At 32.8% G+C, this 27,168-nt stretch overlaps 4 protein-coding genes across 6 annotated transcripts in view; 3 read left to right on the top strand and 1 right to left on the bottom strand.

Moving 5' to 3' along the window:
* LOC107868517 (trehalose-phosphate phosphatase B) overlaps nucleotides 1–2,370 on the top strand; it is a 10,507-nt gene extending 8,137 nt beyond the window's left edge. For both annotated transcript variants that reach the window (XM_016715221.2, XM_047411403.1), the window contains 2 exons: nucleotides 1,636–1,776; nucleotides 2,090–2,370. In XM_016715221.2, coding sequence (XP_016570707.1) covers nucleotides 1,636–1,776; nucleotides 2,090–2,224 — 276 coding nt within the window. In that variant the 3' untranslated portion in view covers nucleotides 2,225–2,370. The remainder of the gene's footprint in view (nucleotides 1–1,635; nucleotides 1,777–2,089) is intronic.
* Nucleotides 2,371–2,661: 291 nt separating this feature from the next.
* Nucleotides 2,662–4,539, bottom strand: LOC107866785 (transport and Golgi organization 2 homolog). The gene is made up of 4 exons (XM_016712764.2): nucleotides 4,101–4,539; nucleotides 3,423–3,629; nucleotides 3,138–3,335; nucleotides 2,662–2,981 (listed from the first exon to the last, which is right to left on the bottom strand). Exons 1-4 carry the CDS (start codon nucleotides 4,368–4,370, stop codon nucleotides 2,841–2,843), a joined length of 816 nt encoding a protein of 271 aa, XP_016568250.1. The 5' UTR covers nucleotides 4,371–4,539; the 3' UTR covers nucleotides 2,662–2,840.
* A 7,319-nt stretch (nucleotides 4,540–11,858) lies between these two features.
* Nucleotides 11,859–17,137, top strand: LOC107866786 (bromodomain-containing protein 9). The gene is made up of 9 exons (XM_047411402.1): nucleotides 11,859–12,496; nucleotides 13,069–13,105; nucleotides 13,236–13,314; nucleotides 13,433–13,478; nucleotides 13,555–13,653; nucleotides 14,842–14,910; nucleotides 14,988–15,321; nucleotides 15,399–15,553; nucleotides 16,045–17,137. Exons 1-9 carry the CDS (start codon nucleotides 11,990–11,992, stop codon nucleotides 16,858–16,860), a joined length of 2,142 nt encoding a protein of 713 aa, XP_047267358.1. The 5' UTR covers nucleotides 11,859–11,989; the 3' UTR covers nucleotides 16,861–17,137.
* Nucleotides 17,138–22,216: 5,079 nt separating this feature from the next.
* Nucleotides 22,217–26,196, top strand: LOC107866787 (probable serine/threonine-protein kinase PBL21). Of its 2 annotated transcripts, none has more exons than XM_016712767.2 (5): nucleotides 22,217–23,061; nucleotides 23,498–23,682; nucleotides 23,945–24,134; nucleotides 24,601–24,992; nucleotides 25,482–26,196. In XM_016712767.2, exons 1-5 carry the CDS (start codon nucleotides 22,962–22,964, stop codon nucleotides 25,785–25,787), a joined length of 1,173 nt encoding a protein of 390 aa, XP_016568253.1. In that variant the 5' UTR covers nucleotides 22,217–22,961; the 3' UTR covers nucleotides 25,788–26,196. The 2 variants fall into 2 exon arrangements, with proteins under 2 accessions (XP_016568253.1, XP_016568252.1); XM_016712766.2 differs by having other exon boundaries at nucleotides 22,306–23,061; nucleotides 23,498–23,703.
* The last annotated feature ends 972 nt before the right edge of the window (nucleotides 26,197–27,168 follow it).

Here is a 27,168-nt window from a genome sequence, read left to right as displayed (position 1 = left end):
TCATATACTATGAACCCAACAATCCCCCACATGAATGGGGAATTGTTGGGTTCATAGTAATGAAAGTGTGTTGAATGGAAAATGGAGAAATCAAGTGGAAGAGAAAAATTGAGTTAACACAAAAAATGGAAAGGGTACTCAATTTTGGCAAGTTTACTCTTTCTCCCACATTGGTGGAAGAAGAGAACTTGAGAGTGTTTATAATGAGAAACACTTACTCCACATGGTAAGTGAGGCAAGGAAATAGAGATGCCTCGCACCGTCGTCGTCGCTCGGCTCGGATTTGGATATGAATTTGGATTTGCCAAATGATCGATCGATAAGATCTTTCTTTTTGGACAAATTTTATTTGACAAAATTTGAACAATGATGAAAACGTAGGAAATATTTCTGAGTTTTAATCCTCCATTTACATGCAGTAAGAGTGACGCGATGCTACTGTTTTACGTGAACAGTGATGCGTGAACAGTGACGTAGAACAGTTGCACTGCTTCAAAAATATTGCATTGCTTCAGAACTGGTGCACTGGTTTCTGTTATTTAATTGAACTAATGCACTGGTTGAATAAACAGATGCAACCATTCAGCAAAAGACACACTGATTCATGGAAAGATATGACTATTCATGAAATGATGAAATCTTTGATGAACAGACATGAATTTACAGCAAAGGTGCAACCTTTGGAGTGAACCATTGCCTCCTTTCTAAAGAGGCATCATTTGGCTATAAATAACCTGATTTTCATCCACAAGTTAGAGATAGAAAATACAGAAATTTTCAGATTACAAAACATTCTTCTTGTCTTAAAAATACTCTAAGTGTGATCATTCAAACAGTGAGTGTGTTCGAAGAATCCGCCTATTTGAGGTACCGCTATAGTCGGATTGAAGGTCATTTTATCCTGGGAGGAAGATTCCATAACCTCAGGTACAGTGAGGGAAATTATTCCTTAAGGAAAGTCCGTGAATTCAGACGACTTGGCCTTAATCATTTCTGTTTCATCTTTATTTTCTGAAAAATAAATACACCTATTGGAAAGGTCTTTTTGATCTTGTGTTGAGGGTATTTAATACTTCATTGTGTTCTTGTTCATACTTGAACTCGAGTTGAAGTTGTTGTTTTGTTATACAGATTCTATGTACCCATATTGTGGAAAATAACATAATATTCAAAAATTATAGTTAAATAATATAATCAAAACTAAGTCACAATTTAAATGAAGATAAAGAAAATAAAAGAGATAAACTTCTGATTGTTTTGTTACCACTTTTTTTGGTGGAATAATATGCCTATTTCCTCCAATTTTTCAATCGTAAATTTCTCTTAAACGATTGACTTTTTTCATATAAACACTAATTCAAAAAGAACCCTAAATTTTAGGTACATAATTCAAATAAGAAAAGGTTTAATAACTTAATTCTAATGAATTTTTTAATTTTACAAATTATTTAAAATTAGTAAAAAGACGATTTTATCTATTGTGGAGTCTTTTAATGAAAGGCAAAAAGTTCAAATCATTTTTTTAAGTGTCTTCACACTTTTAATATATTATAGATTATAGATATAGATTTTATATATATATATATATATGAAGCTAAATTAACAAAAGTTTATCCAACACTTTCTATGAAATAGGTGTATGAGATACGACCAAATATTGCATGGGACAAAGGTCATGCATTGGAATATTTATTAGAAAATCTTGGATTTGGAAATTCAGATGATGTCCTTCCAATATATGTTGGAGATGATCGAACCGATGAAGATGCTTTCAAGGTAAATTATATTAAATTACTCTATTCTATTTCCTATAAAATCTACGAGAGTTTGTATAGAAAATATGTAATCTATCACGTATAATTTTTTTTTTAAAAGAAAAAACAAAAGTTACATATTTATGTTGTGTGTATCAATTTCTTCGAGGTGGCCGGTCTATCGAAAACAACCTCTCCGCCTCACTTCTGAGGTAAAGGGACGGACTACATACATTTTATCCTTGTGCAACATACTCGATATATTGTATTTTTCTCTTTATTAGATTTTTATTATAATATCTAAAATCATTTTTAACTTAGAGTTATAATTGCAGGTATTAAGGAAAAGAAGACAAGGTTTTCCAATAATTGTTTCTGCTAATCCAAAAGACACCAATGCTTTGTACTCTTTACGTGAACCAAAACAAGTCATGGAATTTTTGTTAGGGTTAATGGTTTTGGAACAATAGAACTTTAGTCTATTTAACTTAGATGTCTTCATCTCATATATATATATATATATATATATATATATAGTTTAGTGATCAAGAGATTAAAATTCTCTGTATCTGCAATTTATTAGTTGCGGTTTTTTCAAAATGCGATTTGCAAGTCATATTTGATCGATGCAATATTTATAAATAGTCATGTTTCCTACATATTATTTATGAGTCACGTTTGTGATGCAACATACATATATTGCTAAGTTTGTGTCCCGACGTTTTGAATAATATATCTCTCCTCTTATTGCTCTTCTCTAGCGTAATTCACCATTCAGCTAATATGTACTCTATAATCGTCCCCTCTTATTGCTCCTCTGGTGTAATTCACCTTTCAGCTAATATGTACTCTATAATCGACTATGAGGTGAGACTTATAATGATGCACAAAATTTGAAAAGATATACTGAATCGAAATAACATTATTATTAATATCTTGCAACTCCAAGATGTAGTACAATTTCCTCTCTAGAAATTTGCATGGATTTCACACTATTGGGAATGATCATTAAAAATAAAATGACTATTCTTGATTGATTACAAGAATATATATGTATATATAGTGTGTGTGTGTAAAATTCAACATCTATTGAATTTGGAGTTTTTCAATCCAATAGTTGACAATTTGCTCTTTCCACAAGTTGTTGTCAAGGTACAACTCATAAAAGCTTACTTTTCCTCCCACTTCAATTGTCAATGCTGTTGTACTTCTTGTACCATAACACCCCTATATATTTACACCACCAAAAAGAAAATAAAATGTTTTAGATTAATTGAAAAAAAAAAATGCATGAAAATTGATTATACAAATGTTAAACTAGTTGGAGATGGTTCTACATACACTCCGATCTATGTATCGAATAATTTATCACAAGTCAATTACCAGCTGTGTGTCGACTTGTACAAATATGGAGCTAAGTCCCAACTCCCAGTCTGTAGAACAAATACGAGGCAATTTGCTTTTCTCAGCTCTGGTGGTGTCTCTCATCAACTTTTCTATCATCTCTCTGACACAAATATTTTCATCATTCACCCGATATACCTCCAACATTTTCTTGAAATTCAATTTCAATCTTTGAGCCTGAAATTAACAACCAAAACATGTACTTCAAATCGTAGTGTAACGTATAATTGATGTATATCGACTAGGGGCGATAAATATTCTTACCTTGGGCCAAGGTGAGTTCAATTTTGCATTGGACAGCACATGTATACCTGGTTGGACTTCTTGTATAGCCATGGGCTCCCCTTTGGGCCTGTTTGTTATATACACCATTTTCTTAGTTTCAATATCTGCTAAAATTAAATTAAATCCATTGTATTCATTCCCTTCATTCACCAACTCCTTTGCAAACTCCATTGGGTTTTTTGTGCTCTGCAAATAACCATTTAAGTTGTCTAATAAGGACATTATTAGGAACGAATTCAAAATTTAATCTTGATGAGTTCGATTCCTAAAGTTCTACTTGTGAACTCGGAATACATTTTAAATTCTGGATCCAAATGTAAAAATTTTGAAACTTTGTGACTTTCGACACATATATTTATGTTTCTTGTCAAAATTCAAAAGCTATATCTTGTATCGTCGCGTCGCATTCCCAACTATATAAACTAACAACAATAATAATATATCCAATGTATTCCCATAAACTGGGATCTGGGAGGATAAAGTGTACGCTGTCCATTCTACTACCTCAGGATTTTAAATAGTAAAACACACAACAAGATGGAATAAGACAGGCACAAGATAGTACTATAATCTATCTATCCAAAATCCGAAACAATTTTATAAGAATGAATGTAAACCAAGTATGAGGTATAGCGAGAGTATAAAGGATGAAGGTACCTGAAGAAAGCGAACAGGTAAATCACCTCTAGTTTTGGCCTGAGGGTTTGTATGAAGTTCCAAAACATTAGTAAGAAAAGCCAATTTACCATTTGTTGAAGAAGCTAACCAAGTACCACCACCAACTTCATCTTTACCACCAACTATTTGATCTCCACCTTCCCACCAATGAACTGCCTTTGTTGGCCTATTGTGATATTCATCTCTGTTCAACAACAACACTAATGAATATCTACTGTCTGCTTGCCAAATAAACACTGCTATGCACATTCTAATAATTCCTTTCTTTCTTGTCTATAAAAACATGGAAAATTGTGTTGTTTATATAATAATCACAACTCTCGTATGTACTGGAAATTAAGTCAAAAGTGATACAATTGAATTTTTACGTTATTTACAAGAATCTCAATTTTTGGTCGTTTATTTTACTTTCTTGATTAAGAGACTGCATATCAATTTTTTTATTTTTATTCTTATTTTTTTGTTGTTTGTAATTGATCTCTTCTTATCATTTAATTAAAATTCACTTCATTTTAAATTAATAATAATCAGTTTTTCTCAAAAAAATTATTCAAAAATAACTTTCATATAAAATCAAAGCAGTAATAATTTTCAACTACGCCCTTATAGTAAATCTTGTTCAATTCTTTAAAAACATATATAATAAATAGGATAATTTAATCAATAATAAATAGTACATTGTCTTTATTAATTGTTTTACCAGATATGAAAAAAGATAAATTAATAATTAAAATAGGGTGAATAAAATATTTTTTAAAGGGCGCGTAAATAATAAACACGACAAGTAAACGGATCAAATGAAACAATTTATTAATTTAATTTAATTATTGTTTAATATTCTTATAGATCACTATTAATTTAGTTTATGTAAATCTTCTAAACTAAAGTTGTAACCATTGTTTTATATACTTGAAGTCATTGAAATATTTTATTGTATTAGATTGAAATTTTTTTTGCAAACAGTCTTGTCACATGAAATTATAGGTGAAAATAAAATAATAAATATCAAAACAAATTTATTTCTATATATAACCGAGAAATTACATACCCACAAATTCATTAAAATATCAATATTTTTTTATTTTTGATCACCATTGAATTTTCATTATTAAAATATCATGATGTTATTTTATAAAATATTGAATTTCTTGTAGCCTTTTGATATATTCTAATTCTCCAATAATACTTTCTTCTGTATAAATAATTTTTTAAAAAAATTATTCAATTTTGTGATTAAGAACTTTAATAATTATAAAACTTATCAATAAAATATATTTAATACGTCGGTCATTAGATTATATTAATTATAAAAAATATAATATAAATTATATTTTTTAATTTAAATTATTATTTTTTATATCATGAGTTTGGGTCGGGATTTAGCACGGGCCTCACAAAACTAATTTTTGTAAGAAAAAAGAAAAAAGAAAAAAAGAAGATATTTTTTTCAATTGTACACGTAAGAGATATAGAGAGGTTCATTTTCTCTTATTTATTTTGGTAAATGATGAAGAGGTTTTAATTTTCCATTTGTAAATTTTTCACTGGTGATGGATGCTACGTACATAGAAAGATTTGAACTACTACAAAGAATAGGACGGCTATATTCTTTTGTTTGGTTCTTGTTCTAGTATATACTTGGCAAATAGAATATTCTTATCCTAAAATTTGTATTATTTTGTGTTACTGGATATATATGAATTTGGTAAACGAATGTATTCTTATTTTTTATCAAATCGGATAAGTTTTAAATTATTTTTTTGTTTATATTCTGATACTTGGTATTCGGAATTTAAGTTTAGTAATTCGTCGCAGGAGGGTGACGTGGTAGTGAAGCTGGATTCTTGGATCATTCAGAAGAGGAATGGTTTCAAGTATATATTTAGGGTGTGTGATTCAGGAAAAGGGTGAGATTGACGAGGATGTCACGCACCATATTGTTGCAGGGTGGTTGAAATAAAGGCTCGTTTTAGGAGTCGTGTATGATAAGAAGGTATCTCCGAAGCTTAAAGGTAAGCTCTACAAAGTGACACTACTAAAAAGTCTTGTTTTAGCCATGTGATTTAGTGAAAAACGTCCTTCGCTAATTAAGATTTAGTGAGGGTAGCCATCGCTACAAGGTGTCTTGCTAATTTGAGCCTTGCTAATTATAAGTGAGGGAGACCCTCACAAATTAGTGACGGACGCCGACACTCAATCATCGCTATTTTAATCTCACAATTTTTTAGAAAAATATAATATAGTGAGGGACGTCCCTTGCTATATTAAAAATAAATATAATATTAATTTATAATTTAGTGAGGGACCACCCTTGCTATATTAAAAATATATATAATATTAATTTGGAGCGTAGTGTTGGCCAATAAAGAACTTCCACGTCCAAAAGTTGAAGGTACAGAGATAGAGATGTTGTGATGGATGTTTTTTCTTACCAAGAGAGATAGAGCAAGGAATGAGACTATTTGGGAGAATGTGAGAGTGATTTCGGTGGAAAGCAAGATGCAAGAAGTGAGGTTACGTTGGTTTGGATACATGATGACGAGGGGCTCGGATGCTCCAGTATAGAGGTATGAGACGTTGGTTGTGGATGATTTTAGACGAGGCAGAGGTAGGTCGAAGAAATATTTGAGGGAGGTGATTAGACATGATATAAAGCAGTGACAACTTGTGGAGGACACATGACCCTTGATAGAAAGGTGTGGAGGACGCGAATTAGGGTAAAGGGAAAAGTTGGGGGTCGGAGTGCATTTGTAATAGTAGGGGGAATCATTTGTTTGCGTCTGGAGTTTCTTGGTCATGGTTAGGTGACAGAGCCGGAGCCAGCCTAGTAATAGTGGGTTCATCTGAACCCCTTCGATGAAAAAATATATTATTAATACATGATTAAATATGTGTATATTATAAATGTTGAACTCACTTCGGTGAGTTTTTCTTTAGGTTTTGAACTCCATCAACAAAAATTCTGACTCCGCTTCTGTTAGGTGATGTCTATGATTTCGAATAAATTGTTTATAGTATTATTTTGTGGTTGTGTTGTTTTATTTACTAACTAGCAGTGTTAGTTTATTTTGTATATTGTATTAATTTGTATGTTTTTATATTTTGTGTTTATTATACTGTTATCTATCCTAAGCCCCGACTATCAAAAACAACGTGATCTCTACTTCACTGAGGCAGCGGTATAATTTGCGTACAGTTAATCACTCTCCTCAAACCCCACTATATGGTAATACATTGAATATATTATTATTATTATTATTGTAAATTAATTTAAATATTTTTTGAAGCAACACTTTAACATAACCTTTTCCATACCAAACCTCGAACCCAAAATATTTTGTGTTACTCCTTTTTGAAAGATTTTATTTTTTTTCATTATCTTGTTTGTTTTGTTATTATACTTTATTGTTACTAGAGACTCTGGTATTTTTTCTTTTGTTTTGTGCACCCAGTTTTGCATTGATATTCATTTGAAATTATTAATGAACTAATTTTGAGGTGATTGATAATACAATATTAAACCATCCAGACTTGCACCGATTCTACTGGTTAAACTTTTTTTTTTTTTAAAATGTAGGGTAATACTTAGTTAAATGTGGTTGGCATATGTCAGCAGAATTGCATACACATACCAAATTATTACACTATTATTATGAGTTAACAAAATTATGAAATCGGTCCCATTTAACCAATAAAATCTACACTATTATTATGAGTTAACAAAATTATGAAATTGGTCCCATCTAACCAATAAAATCTACTCTATAATTAGGAGCTGCTCCTAAATGAAAAGCTAGTACAAATTAGACCTCCAATGTGAGATAATTACAAGTACTAAAGTTTGGTAATCAATCATTCCATTAGTATTATTGTACTAGTATTAGTTTCTCACTTAGATTCTTTTTTCAACTAACTTGTCAGCTATTCATTAATTTGGCAATAAAAATTGGAATGTATAATTCTTCGGTCATAATTTATGTGGTTGAGAGTTATCTTTTACATATTTTGAATTATCAAATTATTGTGGTTCATAGTACTTTTTACGTAATTTTTAAATATATAAAATTTAATTCAAAAAAGTTAAAGATTTCATATCCAATTTACGGTTAAATTTAAAAGTTTAATTCTCAAAATTCAACGAAGACCACATGTATTGGGTCAAAGGAAGTAATAAGATTAAGGCAGACTCGAACCTTTGATAGTCGATATTGAAAAGAACTTTTAAGGTCAAACCCATCGACGGTCCCCTAAACTTGGCAACATCTTTCACTTTGTCACCTCAAGTTGCTATAAAAACATGTCATTTTGACACTTTTCGACATCAACTCTAGTGCGTGGATCTCACTCGCTGCCAACATGGATTACCTAATCAATTAATTTGTACCATCTAATTTTACATTGCCACATCATTATATATACACACAATTAGTTTTTGTTTTTTTAAAGGCCAAAATACATGGCAATTATATCCAATAAATTAATGACATGTGTTTTATTCCCTAAATAATTAAAGAAAAAAAAACTCACATTATCTTCTCCACCCAACTTTCTTTTAGCTTAAACCTCCATTAATGGGGATTGAGCTTTTCAATAATGATAAACATACCTTCTCATTCTCTGGCAATAATAGATCTACATTAATAGCTTCACGAATTTCATATATATGATGAAAAATACGGAGAAGGATGAATTTTAGATCTACATTGATTCTTTCTACTAGTAAAGAATCCACTATCCTTGTGGAAAAGCAAAAAAAAAAATTGCATTTGCCCTCCTAAATAATTTCACTTTTCTTTGCACACTTTGTGTTTGATAAAATTCTCCAAAGAAGTAAATCATTGAATTTTTAGTGATTTTTTGTATTTTTGAGGAGTTTTGGAGAAATATTAATTTGGGTATTTCTTATTGGAGTCGTATTTATCTGTTCAATAGGTAAAATAAAATGGAGAAGATATGAGTATTTTGTTGTGTTCCTTGTGTGGGTTGATGGAATGAACTTTTTTTTTTTTCTTTTGGGTGTTAATGATGTCGTGGGTGAAAGAGGAGAATTTTGGGTTGCTGTTTTGGGTGTAATTTAGTTATTGTTAGTGTGGTAGTGTGTTTCATTGATTCTTGAAAGATTCAACCTCCATAAATGGAGGTTAAGGTAAAGAAAAATTGTGTGGAGAAGATGAAATTTTAAAAATCTTTATGTAGAATTTTTAAAAAATTTAAAGATGAAAAAATTATAAAAATGCTCCTAAAAAATTATGAAAATATCCCTGAAACGCATTCAAAAGCGAGTGTAATATACTCTATTTGCTAATCAGCAAAAGGTGTCAAAGTGACACAATTTATGGCTACTTGATGTGTCAAAAGTAAACAACGTCCAGTTAAGGTGCCAGAGTGAAAGATCGTGTCAAGTTTAAGGGGCTGCCGATGAATTTAACCAACTTTTAATCCTAAAGCAAGCAGAGGTCAAAAGTTCATCAAGAAGAAAAAGAATCTTCGACCATGGATCATGAATTACACTCAATGACCTTGGAAATGGATCTTGACGAACTTTTGACCTCCACTCATCCCTGAGAAATTCAAGACAAACATTTAAATTCGTTGAATTTGATAAAGCAAACGAGATCAAAAGTTTAAAATCGCTCTGTTTTTCCGAATCACATGAACTCAATTGTGCAATTGGGCCTGACTATAATTCTGTCTTAGAAATTCAGGAAGCCCATACGCAACATGCCACTACAAGATAGTATTATTTTCTTGGGCTGAGATGTTTTCAGCCCAATACCAATATGAAGAAGTTGAGAATGAAAATGGGCTGAGGGCCCAACACCAAGGGCCCAAGAGATCACGTTTAGAAAGTTGGGCAAATTACGTGGTACATGACACCACATATAGCGATAACTTTAATGAATCGGGTTGTCCTTTTTTTTTTTTTTTGAGTTATGAGCATGTGAGACATAAATTTTGTTAAAATAAAAAATAAACAAATAGTAATAGGTAGGTAATATTAGGTAGCCTATTGTACTGTTGAAAAACAACTATAGAATATGATTAATGGCACTGCATGGTAAGTATCACTTCATTTTTAATTATAAGTTTTAGATTCAAGTCTTGAAAATAAAAGAAAATAACAAAAATTTTGACAGTATGAAACTTATTTATAAAAATTTTGCTATTTTTCATAATTACTGAAAATTTTAATTTTGGATCCGTCGAGATACATAAGTAGCTTCCTATAAATCCTACGAAGATAAATCTTTTTCTTTGTAAAGATACATAATTAATTCTCGATATATTTTTTCTGATTTTAGATTTATCGGGATACGTAATACATCCAACGAAGATGTATTTTATCTGATTTTAGATGCGTTGGGATATATAATTAACTCCCGATACATTCAACAAAAATATATAATTAGCTCAAATTATTGTAATTACTTTGTAAGAATGAAAAATTATGTAAATATGATAAGTTAAGATGTATGTTTATTTTATTTTCATCTTTGATAAAGAATGTTTTATTTTCGAACTGAGATTTTTGAACAATTTATTCAAATTAACTTCCAAGAATATTTTTTAACTCCCTATTTTTTTGCAAAAGATTAGAAGTAAAAGAACCTATATTTTTTTTTTCATTCGGTGTCCGATACACGTATTGAAATTTGACTAATTCAAATTCACATCGGGTAAGGCCCCATTCGGGGGTAGCGCTCCCTACCAAGGATTTTTTCATACTCTGAACTCGAACTCGAGACCTCAAGTTAAGGGAGGAGCAGACTCATCCACTACACCATATTTTTGGGTGGTATTTGAACCTATAGCTTATGCTTATGTCCAAGGTTTGTAATTAAAAAAGTGTACTTTTTTAAAAAATTCATTTTAACATTTGATATTTCTTTAGCTATCTAACATTCAATATCATAAACTATTACTAGTCTTTAACTACTTTGTGAAACTAATATTTTATTTTAATAGGTATGATTAAATCACATTATACTTGGATAAAATCTTTCTATATTCAAACATTTAGTTTTAATTTAATATCTATATTTGTCATACTATTATCTTGAAATTACAAACTAACTCTAAATTATTTGTATTTTGAACTGTAATTTCATCAAACTTCATCTCAATATCAAACCACAAGATTTAAAACATAAAAATAGACACATTATAAAATGTACATATCAGAAAAAACGATTCTCTTGTTTTAACTTATGTCACTTCATTTTCTTTTCTAGTTCTCTTTAAAACAGATATTCATCTCTAATATTAAAACTTTAAATTCAACTTTTCATTTCTTAAAAAGGAACGATTAACATAATTAATATCAAGAGTTTCAATTCTTTTCCTTTTTTGCTTCTTTTTAATCAAATGAATTCTTATAATTTCAAATCCAGTGCAGCTGGAGCCAACCTAGTTATAGGAGGTTCGTCCGAATTCTCTCCATCGAAAAATTATAATAATTGGTTGATTATAATAATCCAGTTGGTTGATCATTTGAACTCTATAAGAATTCGATTCCTCAGTAGTAATACTCGTTTCATATTTTCTAAAACTACACATTATCACGACTCACAAAAATTATAATAATTCAGTTGATTGATCATCTGAATCGCATTATAATCCCCGCCCCATATTTTCTAAAATTATACACATTATCACGACTCACGAGTTATAACGCGCGTGAGTAAACAGCCGTTTTCGTCATATTAATGTAACGCCTTTGTCACGCGTTACCCTCACTCTCATTCGCCCAATAATAATAATTATTATTTGTTAAAAAAAAAAATCAAAATTAGAAAGAAAATAAAAACAAAATATAAAAATCTCATTGTTTTTAGAGAGAGAAAAAAAAGTAAAAGAAGTTTGGGGAAATGGGTAAGGTAACAACAACAATAGCGAAATCAAAGACAACAACAAAAAGAGAAACAGCAACAGCAACAGTATCCTCCTCCTCCTCCATAGCCATGGAAATGAAGAAGAGAAAGAAGAAGAAAGGGAGACCTTCTTTAGCAGATCTCAGCAAAAGGCAAAACAGCAACAATAGTATTACAAATAGCAACAACAACAAGAACAAGAAAACTTCAATTGTTCGACGTTCTTCTCGCCGTAACCCTAATTTCGAGTCGAATTCACCGGCGCCGGAGTTTGATGAAGACGAGGATGATGATGAAGATGAAAGGGAAGAGAAGAAAGTCAAGCTGGTGGTTCGTTTGCCTCAACATTCTGGTGCTGTGCCGGAGGAGGAAGAAGAGGAGGGTAATTCGGTAAATTCAGATTCTGATTTGGAACCTGAATTTGTCGATAATAACGAAGGGGCAATTGAGAAGAGGAAGATCAGCTCCGTTGATCGTAGATCTGACGACGCCGTTTCCGATCAGGTAATGAATTGTTTTTTTTTTTTGGAGGGGAATTTAATTATTTATTCGAAATTTAAATTGAAGTGAGCTAATTCAATGGGTTTCTATTTATGAAAAAAAAATAGGAAGAAGAAAACTATTTTTTTTTCCTTTTTTTTGTGGGGAAATTTTCTGTGACTTTTTGGGGATTTGGCGCGTAACGGCAACGACTTTCAAGATCTGCATGTTTTTTTGACTCTGTATACAGTTTTCTTCTATGTTTTTTTTTTATATTTTATATAAAGAACTAATTTTTTTCCTTATTTTATATATTAAAATTTGGGTACTTTCTATTTTTGGGTTTTTTTGTACTTGTTCTTCTTAACCACTAGCTTTTTTTATGCTGAAAGTTTCAAGATTGGTCCTTTTTTCAGTTGTTAGTGTTTTAACTTGTGCTTGATGTGGCTTTTGTGGAGATATTTAGCTCAATTATCAACTTCAAGGAGACCCCTTTACTGTAACTTTGAGTTTTTATGTGATCTTTTAGGTACCCACTTAATTTAAGTTTTATAATAATTGTACTAAGAATGTGTATTCTGTGTTGAATTTTGCAGGAAGAAAAGCTTATGATGGTGACAGACACTCAACATGGTTACAATCTAATCCTTTTTAACATTCTTGGAAATTGACAGAAAAAGGGGAAAATTTGTTGGGAATTCCTAGTAAAAGTTTTTTTTTTGGGGGGGTTATAAATTTAATTGGTGAATTTATTTGTGGACAGAATCCCCATTGGTGTCTGGACCCACAACACCTTTGCCAGACAAAAAAATGTTGGTGTTCATTCTCGACAGACTTCAAAAGTATGTTTTATTTTTTCCTTTTCTCTGTGGATATCCATCTTCTTCTTGTACTTGGGCTGTTTCTTTTGGTTCTATATGGTGTACTTGAGCATTAGTTTCTTTCAATAATAAAATGTAGGAAGGACACTTATGGTGTATTCTCTGAGCCCGTTGATCCGAATGAGGTGCGTCTGTAAAGATGTCTAGTGAGATTGAATTGTAACTATATCGTGTGTGGATGTTGAAATAGTTTCCTTGCAGCTACCTGATTATCATGAGATTATTGAGCATCCGATGGATTTTGGAACCGTAAGGAAGAAACTTGATGGAGGGCTCTACTCAAACCTGGAAGAATTGGAGGTCAGTTATGGATTTGCTAAGCTGAACTTTGTAGCACAGTTTCTTGTATTTGGATTATAATGGATTCTGTTTGGGTAACACCTTTTGGAAGTATCTGCAAAGTTAACTTTCCTGTTAGTATAATGTGATTCTGTTATCTTGAGTTTTATTAGTAAATGGTCGGAGAATTCGTTAAACATCAAAGAAAAGTGTAGTAGGCTAGTAGCTATTAAGAATCTTGCATTATGTGTGTCAACTTGATGTTGCCCTGTTTCAGTCATAATATCTGGAATGTGTAAGTTTATAGAAGAGTGAAAATAATTGGCATGTTTTACATTTGTAATAGGAGAAAATGGAGGGCTAGGTGAGTTTCGTAAAGGTACAGCCGAAGTACTTTTTTCTGTTTGTCATGTTGTCCTTTGGTAAAAACTGAAGCTCAATGGATATGTTTCTTTTTCTTTCTCTTCGTTTAGTTTTGTCTTCATTCTTGGTGTAATCTATCTTTTATATAAAATTTTTGACTTAATCTTTGGGTGTTCAATTATTATTGGTCTCTTTCATTATTTGAAGTTCTTGTATTTTCGTGTTTAGCCTCGTGAGTTGGTTCTTGGTCAGGAAATCCAAGGCAGTGTCTAATAGTTTGCATTGCAAATTTGGCACATGCTTCCTGGTGAATGGTTTCACATTCTTCTCTTGGCTGGGTTCTTTAAGGTTGCCAAATTTTTTGTATCAGCTTGGTGCTGGAATAGGCAATCCAGAGTGACCTAGTTGAATTAAAAAAAAAAGGCAAAAAAGAAAAGGTATTCCTAAGATGTAAAAACACCATCGCCACATTCTTTATGTTGTACACATCATATAATTGTACCCTTATTCTAAAAGAAAAAAAATGGAAAATAGAAAAGTCTAATGAAGGCCAAGAGATGATGGCGTGTACCACAGTCTCGGCATTGGAAGTTTTGAAGGATTTGGAAGTTATGTACAAGTAATTTCACTGGAAAGTAGAGTTTGCGGAATTATACAGAGATCTTTTCATATTTATTGCTTCGTATGTTCATTTGCAATTCGTCTATCTCTCCTATATATAGTTTGGGTGTGATTTTGGTCAGTAGGAGAGGATTTTGTTCATCTCCCCACCTCTCAAAATTGTTGTTAGAGTATAAACAATTGAATATAATGTTGATATCACTGACATTTTTCTGATTCACCCAGGCTGATGTTATCTTGATATGTTCAAATGCAATGGAGTATAACGCCACAGATACAGTTTACTATCGTCAGGTGTCTTTAGCATCTCTCTACTCCATTTCTTGTTTTTTCATTTGTTTCCACTTTATCCTTAACACTTCCTTCTGTAGGCACGATCCATTCAAGATCTTGCGAAAAGAGATTTTGAAAACTTGAGGCATGAAGGAGAGGATGGTGCGCCACAACCTAAGGTAGTTCGTAGAGGCCGTCCTCCAAGCAAAAACCTCAAAAAGTCCGTTGAAAATTCACCAATTGATCGTGCTGTCCCTGAGCATTCTCCAGGTGTTACTCTTGCTAGTGGGGGTGACAAAGCTACTGGATCTAATTCTTATAATCTAAGAAAGGGGCCTATGCTTTCTACGGCTGATGCATCTTTTGGCCATCGCTCGCGTAATGGTGAAAGTTATTCTGAATGGGTAACTGATTGGAATAATGAGTTTCCAGGTTTAAACTTAACACCATGTTCAATCCTCTTCAACTTTATTTCGATGAAAAGCGACTAATTATCTTGTTGCTTGCAGCTAATATCTTGAGGGCTGACATGAAGTATGGTAAGAAACATTTTTCGATTGATGAGAACAGGCGGGACACGTACCAACAATTCCATCCTTCAGCTTCTTATAGTGAGCCATCTCTCCTGTGGAATGCTGATGGAGATATGAAGCGGTTAATGGCTGTACGTACTAATAGCTTACACTACTACTCTTCTATTATTTATTTTTTCTTGGTGGTCAAATAGTAGGGAATTCTTGGCTCTGGTCTTCTATTGAAATTACACATTTCTATCTGTTAAGACATACAATTTTAGGTAAATTTAAATGAGAACCAACCTATGATTTATTTATCTTAAAATCAAGAAAAGTGTATCCAGTATTATATTCTATATACTGGCCCACTTTGTTTTGTTCAAAAATATCTATATTGACTTTTGTATAATCTATATTCCTATATTTAGTTTTCTACATTGGACAGGTCTAGATAAGTCAAACAACTGGAGGTAACCAGTTCCCTGCCTGATCTCTTATCGTTCTTTTTTTTGTCATCATCTCTACCACCCCACCCCCACAAAACTGTCTGCCAATCCAATAGCCTTTTTATGTGTTTGGAGAGATGTTATGTTAGACTTTGCTTTACCGAGACTAAAGATGCCATCTGACTCTATTACAGGTAGGTGTTCACTCGGAGCAGCATGCTTATGCGCGAAGCCTTGCCAGATTTGCTGCAAATCTTGGGCCTGCTGTTTGGAAACTGGCTTCTAAGAAGTTAGAAAATATTTTGCCTGCTGGAGTAAAGTTTGGTCCTGGATGGGTGGGAGAAGTTGGAGGGCCAACAGAGTCGGCTTGTCCAGCCGAGATCCAGAAGTCGTCATTAGATAGCTCGACTGCTGATCCCCATTCTAGCAGACCTGTAACACCAACACCTTCTGGATTAAGTTCTGCTGTTATGTCCAAGCCTTCCGCTGAAATCTTTGAAGCTGTCAAGAGATTGAATAGTCAAAATGAGCTAAGCAGACAGGGTCCTGGTGATGGGGTTTTTTCTTGGGTAAATCCTGCATCTACCTCCCAGGCACCACAGAAACCTTTCCTTCAGCCAAGAAACGGTTTCAATGGCATGTTTGGACATGAGTCGTCACCCCAGGCGGAGTTGTCAAGATTTTCTGCATCTAAAGGACAGTCAGGCCTACAAGAGGCATCTAGGCCTAATCAAGTACTTGGGATGCTTCCTGGTAGAGATAATAAGTTGTCAGAAAGCTGGGCGACATTGTATTCTGGAAATTCACTAGCACAAGGTAAAAATCCTGACTTTTGTACAGAACAGAATGTGAGGCCTTCCGGTGAATCACGGCCTGCATCTTCGGTTCAGCAGAAGAGCAGAATGTCGGTTCCACCTGACCTGAATGTACAAGTCCAGCCACCGGGCTCCCCTAGTGCTAGTTTACAGATTGGATCCTCGCAGCAGCCAGATTTAGCGTTACAACTCTAATTTTTACTGAGCCCTGTAGTTCTCGAACGAGATACAACACAGGTTTCTATGATTGACAGTGACCTAAAATTTTAGGGCTTCATTGTATTAGGAACTTCAGGAGAAAAGTTTGTACAGATTATGTTTTCAATTTTTTAGAGTAAAGCTAGGGAATTTCTTATGTAAGCCTTGAAATTTTGAACCCATGATCCAAAATAGAACAAGTGATCATTGACTTGTTATCCAGCTGCAGAGTATATTCTGCATTTTGTGACAACAATAAATTCCTTTTCCATCAGACCATACATCATTACATGTGCATTTTAATATTATCAAATAGATAGTCAGCTGTTCACATCAAATTTATTTCTATAGAAAAAAAGGGTTTATTCTTAATGTTGCTCAAAATAAATAGTAGTTGTTGCTTTTCAATAAAGTTGATAATGATTAATAACTACTTTAGGTGATTTTCGAAAATGAAAAAGGGACACATATTGTCGAACTATCTTAAACGATACGCATATATATAATTCGTTGTAACTTGCCGTCAATCTTTTGAGTTGTATATACCCAACAGAACACGTGGCATCATTTTAGACATTTACTCAAGGCTGTTTTTTTTTTTTTTTTTTTTTTTTACGGAAAAGGAATAAATATACTCCTGAACTATCATGAATGGTACACAGATATCCTCTGTTATACTTTGGGTATGTATATACTCTAGCCGTCAATCTTTTGGGTTGTATATAGCTTTTACCGAAATGGCGGGACATGTGGCATCATCCTTGACATTTACCTGATTATTATTTATTTTATCAGACTCGAAACCCAATTAAAATCTGAAATTAAAAATTCAACTCTAGACCCGAAATTATTCTTTTACCATAAAATAAATATACACAACCAAAATATTCAGGGGCATATTTATTCTTTTACCATAAAATAAATAAAAATCAGATAAATACCTAGGATAATGTCACATGTCCCGCCGTTGGGATAAAGGATATGTACGACCCAAGAGATTGATGGTAAGGGTTTACACAACCAAAGTACAATTAAGGATACATGCATACCATTTATGATAGTTTGAGGGTATATTTATCTCTCTTATATTTTCAAAATACTTAAAAGACAGTAGTAAGATCTGCATACACTTTACCCTCTCCACACTTGACTTGTACGATCTCATCGGGTATGTTATTGTTGTAGTTTAGGTGATTGGTTAGTTTTCAGACCAACTTTTTTGAATTTTAGGTGGCTTTTATTTCTTAGGAGATTGGTTATAAGTTGATTGATCATGCGTGAAAATTATTTTTAAGTTGAATGACTATCTGTGAAATTATTGTTAGTGAATAGAACTATACTAGGAAGCCAAACAGTTAAAAGAACTAAACATAAAGTTCTTTGACTTTTGTTTGTGAAATGATACTATTTACTAGACTTTAACAAACATTATTACAAGCATCTAGTAACATTATCCTACCTTGACAGGTAGAGAGGTAGTTTTCGATAGACCTCGACTCAAGAAAAGTAAAAACACAACACTTACACAAAAAAACTAATGCATAATTATTAACTAAGTGACTACTTAGTTTAGCCCATGTTATATGGTTTAATTCTTCAACTCCTAATACTTCTAATTCAAGAGAAAATATAGTGACTTAAACCAGAACTTAACTAACTTATTATTCAAGTATGCATAGTTTAATGAACTCTAGTGCTAAGTTACCAACATTCTGTTTGCACTAAACTTTTGACATGCGTAAGATACTAGAAACGATCGTATTACAAGGGTCTATTCTACAACATACAAATTTCTAGCCCCCCAAAAAGCTAAGCAATGTGCATGTACAATGGTGTGCAATGTGGCTAAATTCTTAAGAGAATGGATTTTGTACCATTCAAGAATTATATTGGTGTTGAAAAATTCTTACTTAATGATAATGGAAGTAGTGATGATTTAGAAAGAGTTAGTTGATGATACCCATTATTGAATTGACTCTTTATTACTATGACTTAATTAGATCCTACTCTGTTAATTAATTTTGTGTGATAACACAAAACATGGAAATGCATCCCTTCTTTAATGTACTGACAAATTCAACTTAATCCTACGTTTAATTAAGGTAAAGCTTTTTAATTTTCTTCACCTTACTCTTAACTATAGAATATTACTATAAAAGGGGGACTTCATAAAAGAATTAATGAAGGGTAATATACTATGTGTTAGGTATAGTAGTAGAAAAGTAATGCAAATGTTAGGTATAGTAGTAGAAGTGCATGCAAATAAACAAAGAATAACAATAATATGAGCCATAGGTACGAAGAAAATCCTGCTGGGAGCGCCACCTCCAGAATGGATTCTGCAATGTGCGATCCGAATTAGTCGGGGTTCCAATGCGGGTACAAAACACCGGATGAAAACTAAAAAAACAATAATACAAAGTCGTGTGATGTGTGTAAATTGAAAAGAAAGTGAGGAAAATATCACTTTATATTTGATTCACCATGTGATGATTTGAAGAATATAGTTTTGTGAAAGAAAGAACGATAAGTATATAACATTATGCACCACCAAAAGATGTGGTGAAGTGGATGAAACTGCTTTTCCCTTAATTAGAAATCTCTGGTTTGAGTCCTAGGTATAAAAAAACTATTGGTAAGGGGGGGGCTATCCTTGAACGGGCCCTACCCTGTGCGAATCTGGATTAATCGAGCTCTGTGAGTACCGGACACTAAATTAAAAAAAAAAGATAATGTGGGGATGCTTCAATTGCACATAAAGTTGCAAATTCCTACCAACTTTATGCTAACGTTAGAATAATAAGCAAGTATTAGATTTATTAGCTTCTTTTTCTACCTAGTTCACTTCACTTTCTCAAATGTGGATCTTATCCTTTGATTGTACAAAAATTTGGTCCCCTAAGTCTCTACTTTTGGGGTTTTGAGTTCAAGTTTACACCAAATCATCCTTCTTCGAATATATATTTTTTTATTTGAAAAATATATCAGAAATAATTTCTCTATCCTACAAAGATAGGTGTAAAATCTACTTACGTTTTATTATTCTTAAACCCCACTTATAAACCTACACTAGATATTTTCTGGTTTATATGCTCTCATCTAATGTTTATACAACATCAACGGATCACTATTTAATAGAGCTGTTAATATGGGTCAGCCCAGCCCACACGGGCTTTAAGTTTGACGGGTCAGGCCGGGCTGCCCCATCAAAATGGTGGGCCAAAAAACACCAAGCCCACAACATTACTCTGTGGGCTGCGGGCCTCACGGGTCAACCCACTTTTTAAAAAATAATATTTTATAATTTAATTTTAGAATGTTAATAAACATAAATATTACCAGATAATATTGCATAGTGTTAATACTTGTTAATCAAGTCTCCAACACCCCCCAAAAATACTCCTAATTGCGAAATTAAATAACTTTTGGCATGATATTCTTCAAATAAAATAAAAATACTAATAAGCAATCTAAATAGTTGCATGTATTTGACTTACGGGTCAGCCCACGGGCTAGCCCAACCCACATTGCTCAAGCTCTACGGGCCTGGCTAAAAAGCACTGTTCTTAAATGGATTGCAAAAACTGAAGCCCAACTCCATCAAATTACAGGCTGGGTCGGGCCGGCCCAACGGATCTGACCCATATTAATGGCTCTAGCATTTAAGGTGTGTTTAGATGTAAACATTGATATTTGTTCATTTTACTTAATCATGATAAATTACATTAATTTGGCCCTGTAAACACAGGGTGCAGGTAAGTTTTTACCTGATGCTAATAATATAGAAGTGTTTCGCTTATTGAATAATTTAACAAGCTATAGCATATATTACTTTATTTTTAGATTACTATATCAGCCTTCGTAGTGGATTGCTCAACTTAGTGATGCAAAAATCTCTAGTGAACAAAACTTAAAAGTATAGCATTGGGCCATGGTTTGGTTTGTTAACTCTCCTATATGGGCCTTTCCCATGCATCTAGATGGCCCATTAGCTCACTCCTTTGCATTTAAAGGTCCATGGACAAAGACCAAGTTAGATATGGGCCTAGTTCAACCATACCTTCCCTAAGGCCCAACTTTGTATGAGCCGAAGTACACACACTGGATTTTGTGACCACCATTTTTGGTTGGGAAAAATTATCACGGGATAATTAATTTGAGAATTTTTTTATTTTTTTTTATGTATATGAGATAACTTATCTCACCACATTGGTATAAATGATTGGACAAATAGTATCGGTACTAACTAATACCTCACATCAAATGTAGAATAAAATAATCCTTCATTTTAGGCACAAAACTATTTATCCCTTATTCCTTATAACAAACGATTTCATTTTGTAAAAATTTAGAAGTTTTACGGATTTCGAAAAAATGATTACATATTAAATGATGATGTTAAAATAAATTACTCCCTAATATTCTTACCAATTATGTGGCCTCTTTTCTTTTCTTTTGGCTTTTTCTGAATGACGATTTTGCTTTGTAGTTATTGTTATCTAAATCTGATGATTGAAATGTTGTTTAATTTGATAATGGCTTCACTTTTAAATCCAAACTATGAACATTTATATAAAAGTTCAAGTGAAAAACAATACATTTTAATTAATTTATAATTATCTGTTTCACTTTTTAATAAAATATTATTATTTTTTTTTAGAAATAATTTTCTCTTTAGCATTCAATATCTATATTAAAGTCTAATTAAATTTAAATTCATACATTATGTTATTCATATGTGAGGCGATACTTTCAACAAAATCTATTTTATCTCGAGATGTTTGACTAAGGATAACATCAGAAAGCAAGCTAGATGGAACAAAAACGAAATTTGAAAAGTAGTTATATTCTAATTGAATAAAGAGATTATTAAAAGTATGGTCCGATATTCCACCTATATATTAGGTCCCAAATTCCATGCAGAATCTATAACGGCGCTAACGCGTTTCTAGATCAACCTTATTTATTTATTATTTTTAAAAACATATATTTTATTACTCTAAATCTATTAAAAGAAATACATTTTTTCTTTTTTCATGGATCCTCAAAATTATTTATTTATTATTCAAATCATTTTAATATCTAAGACTATACATTATCTATATAACTTTTTAGAGTAGAGATTTAACATCGGTAATATTATACAGAAAGAGGAATGTTGATATATAGAAGTAAGTAAGTTTCTGGGCCCAAAACGAATGATATTACTAGCGGATTGAGCAGTTACAAGGGTCTCGGCTCGAATCGTGACACGAACATTTGGACCAAAGAAGAAGGGCAAATAAGTAATTTGAGAGTTCATTTCCCTCACCCAAACGTTTAAATGCTTTTGCCATTGATAACGACCTGCAACTATAATCAAAGAGTGAACTTTATTGCCCTCCCATTTTCTTCTTTTCCTTTAATTTAATTTAATTTAATTAATTTCATACCCAAAAAAAGCCCCACTTAAATAAAAGATTAATTTTTTAAATTTTTTTTTGGTGGGTGGGTGGGTACTGAGGGTAGTAAAGAATGGTTACCACTAAAGCTGGCGCTAAATAAGGAGCTGAGTTATTTTTCCTGAATTTAGGAATTATTTTGTGATTTTTTGATAATTATTTTACCTTTTTTGGTTATAGAGTTCTTAAAGATGACAGATAATTAGTACCCATTTTTAGTTTGGTTTAATTTTGGTAAAATTATTTAAATTAAGATAGTTAAAAATTTGAGATTTTCTTGGTTTGAACTGACTTTTTAGTCATAGGAAGATACTACCAAATATTTAGGACCCATTTTTGGTTACAAAATGTATATTGTTAATAGTAGTAATATATTTATTTTTTTACTCTATTTATATTTGTTTGGTTGTCTTTATTGTATTTGCAGATCTATGAATGTGAAAGCTTCAATATTTTGCCTCTAATATTTTTTTTTTTGCTTCATAGTATAATTAGGTTTAGATTTTACCCTTTATTCCTCTTTCTTCTGAGCTTCAAAATCCTTTTTTTTCTTCATTTTTTTAAATTTTGAAGCTTGGATGTTGTTATTCTAGCATAAATTTGAGGTGGGGTTTTGTTATTTTTGGAAAACCTGCATTTTGTTGTGCCAAAATAGTTATGAAGAAGAAAATGGCTTGCTTTTCTTGCATGAGTATTAATAGAAAAGATGTAAGAGATTTTGATGAAGATGTGCCTTCAAGATCCACCAAATCTTCAGGTTTGCTTATTGAATATTCCATTGTTCTTATCTACTTTGATAAAAGATTCAGTTTTTAGTTTTTGATGTAATGTAGGAAAACTACTTTTAGAGTACTAATTGTGTTTGTCATTATGTTTTTTTTGGTTGTCATACAATGTGGTTTATATATGTTATAAAAGCTGTTCCTTTTACTGTGATTCTAGAGATGTTGAGGTTGTTAGATACTTTATGTTGTAGTGTCTCAGATTTTCGGAAGCGACCTCTCTGCCTTTACAAGGTAGGGGTAAGACTGTGTACACTCTACGCTCCCCAGACCCCCTTTGTGGCTTACACTAGGTATGTTCTTGTAGTAATGTGTGAGATTTGCGTTGTATTTTGGAGATGTGGAGTTTGATCATATGATTTTTTGTTTCATTTTATTGAATTATGGGTTTTGGGTTTTGTTTATGTTTAGGGAAAGGTAGAAAAGGACGATTGACAGGAGGGAAAGGCGGGGAAAGTAACAACCAGAAGGGTCATGTCGCACGCAGTTTCACTTTCAAAGAACTTGCCTTGGCAACCCAGAATTTCAGAGAAGCTAATCTTATTGGCGAAGGTGGTTTTGGAAGTGTGTACAAGGGCCGACTAGAAACAGGGCTGGCAAGTTTTCTACTTCCGAAAGTACACTGGCTTTTGATTTTCATATATGTCTCTAACTTTATATTTCCGGAAAAAAGTAATTGTTTTTTCATTCCTTCTGTCCGAAAGAAACAGGGGAGGAGAATGTTTTGCATAGATAGAAATTTGAATGCGATGTCCTTTGTTATCTTTTGGGACTAACTTCTCCTATAGAAGATGAAAATTGTATGATGGGCTATACTTTATGACCATTTATTGTTGTGTTTTTTGATCTCGGGAACAGCTTGTTGCAATCAAACGACTTAATCTTGATGGCCTTCAAGGACACCAGGAGTTCATTGTGGAGGTCCTCATGTTGAGTTTACTACATCACAAAAATCTTGTCAACTTGATCGGATACTGCACTGATGGAGACCAAAGGCTCTTGGTTTATGAGTTCATGCCAATGGGTAGCCTGGAGAATCATCTTTTTGGTAATAGAATTTCTTTCCACAAGCAGTATCCCTGTTTGATTACAGTGCTATATTTACCTGAGTTTTGTTAGTCAAGTTGTTCTTCTTCCAGTTGCTTCAAAGATGTTGAATTATGAATCTTGATCCTTCGTATGAAAAAGGTTTTTCATATATTCAACTGCATTCTAGCACTGTTATGGTTATATTACATGACATTAGCTTTTGCTTTCACAAGATGTCAAACGTGAAATTGAGATTACCTGTCGAATAGCTTTTGGACTGCTCTCATTAGTAACTGTAGTGGAAGGTGCTGGACAAGCTCATGTCCTATATGTGTGCTTGTATTAGTAATTTGTTATGAGTGACAGATAATTGTCATATACTACTAATTTCCTTGTAATCAAATAGTAGTATTTTCTTCTAAGTTTGGCGTTATCTTGCTTGATAGTGCTGTAACGTGAACAGTATGTTGCTATTGATATTGTAGATGTGGAACCAGGGAAGAAGCCACTGAGTTGGAGCACACGACTTAAAATTGCTGCTGGTGCAGCTCATGGACTTGAATATCTTCATTGCGAAGCAAATCCACCTGTCATTTACCGTGATTTGAAATCTTCAAACATATTGTTGGACAATGATTTCAACCCAAAACTGTCAGATTTTGGACTTGCAAAGTTGGGACCTGTTGGAGAAAACACTCATGTTTCGACGCGAGTGATGGGAACCTATGGATACTGTGCTCCCGAGTATGCCATGAGTGGAAAATTGACTCTGAAATCTGACATCTATAGTTTAGGTGTTGTGCTGTTGGAGCTAATAACTGGGCGAAAGGCTTATGACAGCTCTAGAAATGCTGGAGAACAGAACCTTGTTGTTTGGGTGAGTTTTTATTATCTGCTCTTCCTGAATATTAATTTCAGTCTACTTTTACGTTCAGCTTAAATATTTTACACGACAGTTTTTAGATTTTACAATCTATATATACTATAAATAACCTTATTTGCCCGTTCATTGCCATGTTTCATATTTCTTAAAAACCAATCGTGTTAATTCTCTTTTAAAATTTACATGTCGAGCTTGTCAGTAGATTTGATCTCAACCTGGTTCCAGTTTGAATTTAAGTAAAGTAGGCTGCTTATGGAATTTAGCCATCATCTCAACTGAAATAATAGCCCGTTGATGAAACTTTAGATCGTACTAGATTCAAAGTATTGCAGTAAACAGTTTTGAATATTTTTTTTTTAAAAAAAGGATAGGTCATCTTGGATCCGCACCCAATTTCACATTGCTGACCCGAAAGTAAAATATGTTTTTATCTGAATGTGTTCCAAGGATTCTTTATCTGATTTTTTTTTTGCTTGGTTGCAGACTCGTCCCTTCCTAAAGGACCGGAGGAAGTTTGTTCATATGGTTGATCCTTTGTTGAATGGTCAGTTCTCTGTGCGCTCTTTGCACCATGCAGTTGCAATTACTGCAATGTGTATCCAGGAGCAAGCCAGTTTTCGCCCCATCATCAGTGATATTGTCGTCGCACTCGACTATCTTGTCTCACAAGCAGAAAGCTCTGAATCGAAAGGAGGTGGTTCACAAACTGGGAAACAAACACACTCAGAAGGAGAATCAAACGCCAGTTCATGCAAACAAACTCTTGAAAATAGACCTGCTCCATGTTAGAGCCTGTTCACATCAAATTGCTAGAGTTCACGATGAGAACTGCTGAAAAAAGATAACAGTCCATCCGCGTTTGGGATTTTGGGGACTACGAGGTAAGAAGACATCTCATATGCAATGCGCTTCCGCTGATTATGATGAACAGTAAAGAAGATGCACAAAATGTTAGCAAAATACTGCTGTTTAGGATTTTGTTCCAAGTGAAAGTTAGTTAAATATATATATATATATATATCTGACCCGTTCTGCATGTTGGATTCGTTAGAGGTAGGTTGATCGAGATAGTTTAGAAACATTTTTTACGCTTCTGTTTGGTTGATGTGGATTGAGGAAGTTCCTGTTTCTTCTAATCTTTGTTTACTATAAGAACTTGGAAGTTGACCTGTGAATATATATATATATATCTGTGAAAGATGCCTTCAGTATGATCAGCATATCAGTTTGTAATTTATATGTGCCTTGAAACACAATCTGCGATCATGTTCGGGTCAGCTTTCACACACCTTGTGTTGCTAGTCTGTTGAAGGTGAGACAAATTTGCTAATTTATGGACATGTATGAACAGATGCAAGCTGTAGTAAGATATAGTGGCTATTTCTTTTCTCACTTGTCATGTATATACACCACAACAACAAATATTCTCATAAAGTGGGGTCTGGGAAGGGTAAGATGTATGCAGTCCATACCGCTATGTTCGAAGAAGTAGAGAGGCTGTTTCCGATATAGAGCCTGAAATTTCACCAGAGGCGAGGTAGAGAGGTTGTTTTCGATAGATCGACGACTCAACACAAAGACAATCTAGAAAAAAAAGCATAAAATAAGAACAAGAAACAATAAGTAGTAACAAAACAACAGATAAATAACAGAAATAAGACTACGACAAAGAAATACTACACTCGAACACAAGCACAACACTACGACTACCGACACACAGATAACAAAACAAAGCAAACCTACCTAGCAGAGATGCACCTGTACCTATTAAGTAGCAACCATCTACAATAATTTACGTCCTCTGTACCTGTTCCGTACCAATTTATTTATTTATTTGTTTTAATCTCGATTTATCTAATTTAGTCCATAGTTTTACATAGTCATCATATTCATATTTTCCTTTTTTCTAAGAAAGTTCTTCTACCTGCCGACTTTTAAATTGAGATATATATATATATATTATGCCACAAGTTTCCATCTTTCTCTCTACTTTATTATTATCTTTATATATTCACTCTAATATTTACTATCTTTGTTTGCGCAGTTCAATTCCCATTATTGAATTTAAATAATACTTGTAATATAGTCTTCCTTTTTATGTTTGTATAAAGTGTTTCACGTTTTCTTTTTAGCACATAAAGCTACACGACATCATAACATATGTAATGTA

Source organism: Capsicum annuum, chromosome 4, assembly GCF_002878395.1.
Source record: "Capsicum annuum cultivar UCD-10X-F1 chromosome 4, UCD10Xv1.1, whole genome shotgun sequence".
NCBI classification, from domain to species: domain Eukaryota; kingdom Viridiplantae; phylum Streptophyta; class Magnoliopsida; order Solanales; family Solanaceae; genus Capsicum; species Capsicum annuum.
The sequence above is the reverse complement of the archived record's forward strand: the minus strand, read 5'-3'. Positions and strand labels throughout refer to the sequence as shown.

Bases quoted from the DNA above. Each gene is read 5' to 3' on its own strand.
- LOC107866785 (XM_016712764.2), bottom strand. From the start codon at position 4,370: ATGTGCATAGCAGTGTTTATTTGGCAAGCAGACAGTAGATATTCATTA. The intron at 3,630-4,100 runs GTACCTTCATCC...GGTTATTTGCAG, and splicing joins TACCTGTTCGCTTTCTTCAG to AGCACAAAAAACCCAATGGA. The intron at 3,336-3,422 runs GTAAGAATATTT...TGTTAATTTCAG, and splicing joins TGAACTCACCTTGGCCCAAG to GCTCAAAGATTGAAATTGAA.
- LOC107866786 (XM_047411402.1), top strand. From the start codon at position 11,990: ATGGGTAAGGTAACAACAACAATAGCGAAATCAAAGACAACAACAAAA. The intron at 13,106-13,235 runs GTTACAATCTAA...ATTTGTGGACAG, and splicing joins GGTGACAGACACTCAACATG to AATCCCCATTGGTGTCTGGA. The intron at 15,322-15,398 runs GTTTAAACTTAA...TGTTGCTTGCAG, and splicing joins TTGGAATAATGAGTTTCCAG to CTAATATCTTGAGGGCTGAC.
- LOC107866787 (XM_016712766.2), top strand. From the start codon at position 22,962: ATGAAGAAGAAAATGGCTTGCTTTTCTTGCATGAGTATTAATAGAAAA. The intron at 23,704-23,944 runs GTACACTGGCTT...TCTCGGGAACAG, and splicing joins CAAGTTTTCTACTTCCGAAA to CTTGTTGCAATCAAACGACT. The intron at 24,993-25,481 runs GTGAGTTTTTAT...GCTTGGTTGCAG, and splicing joins AACAGAACCTTGTTGTTTGG to ACTCGTCCCTTCCTAAAGGA.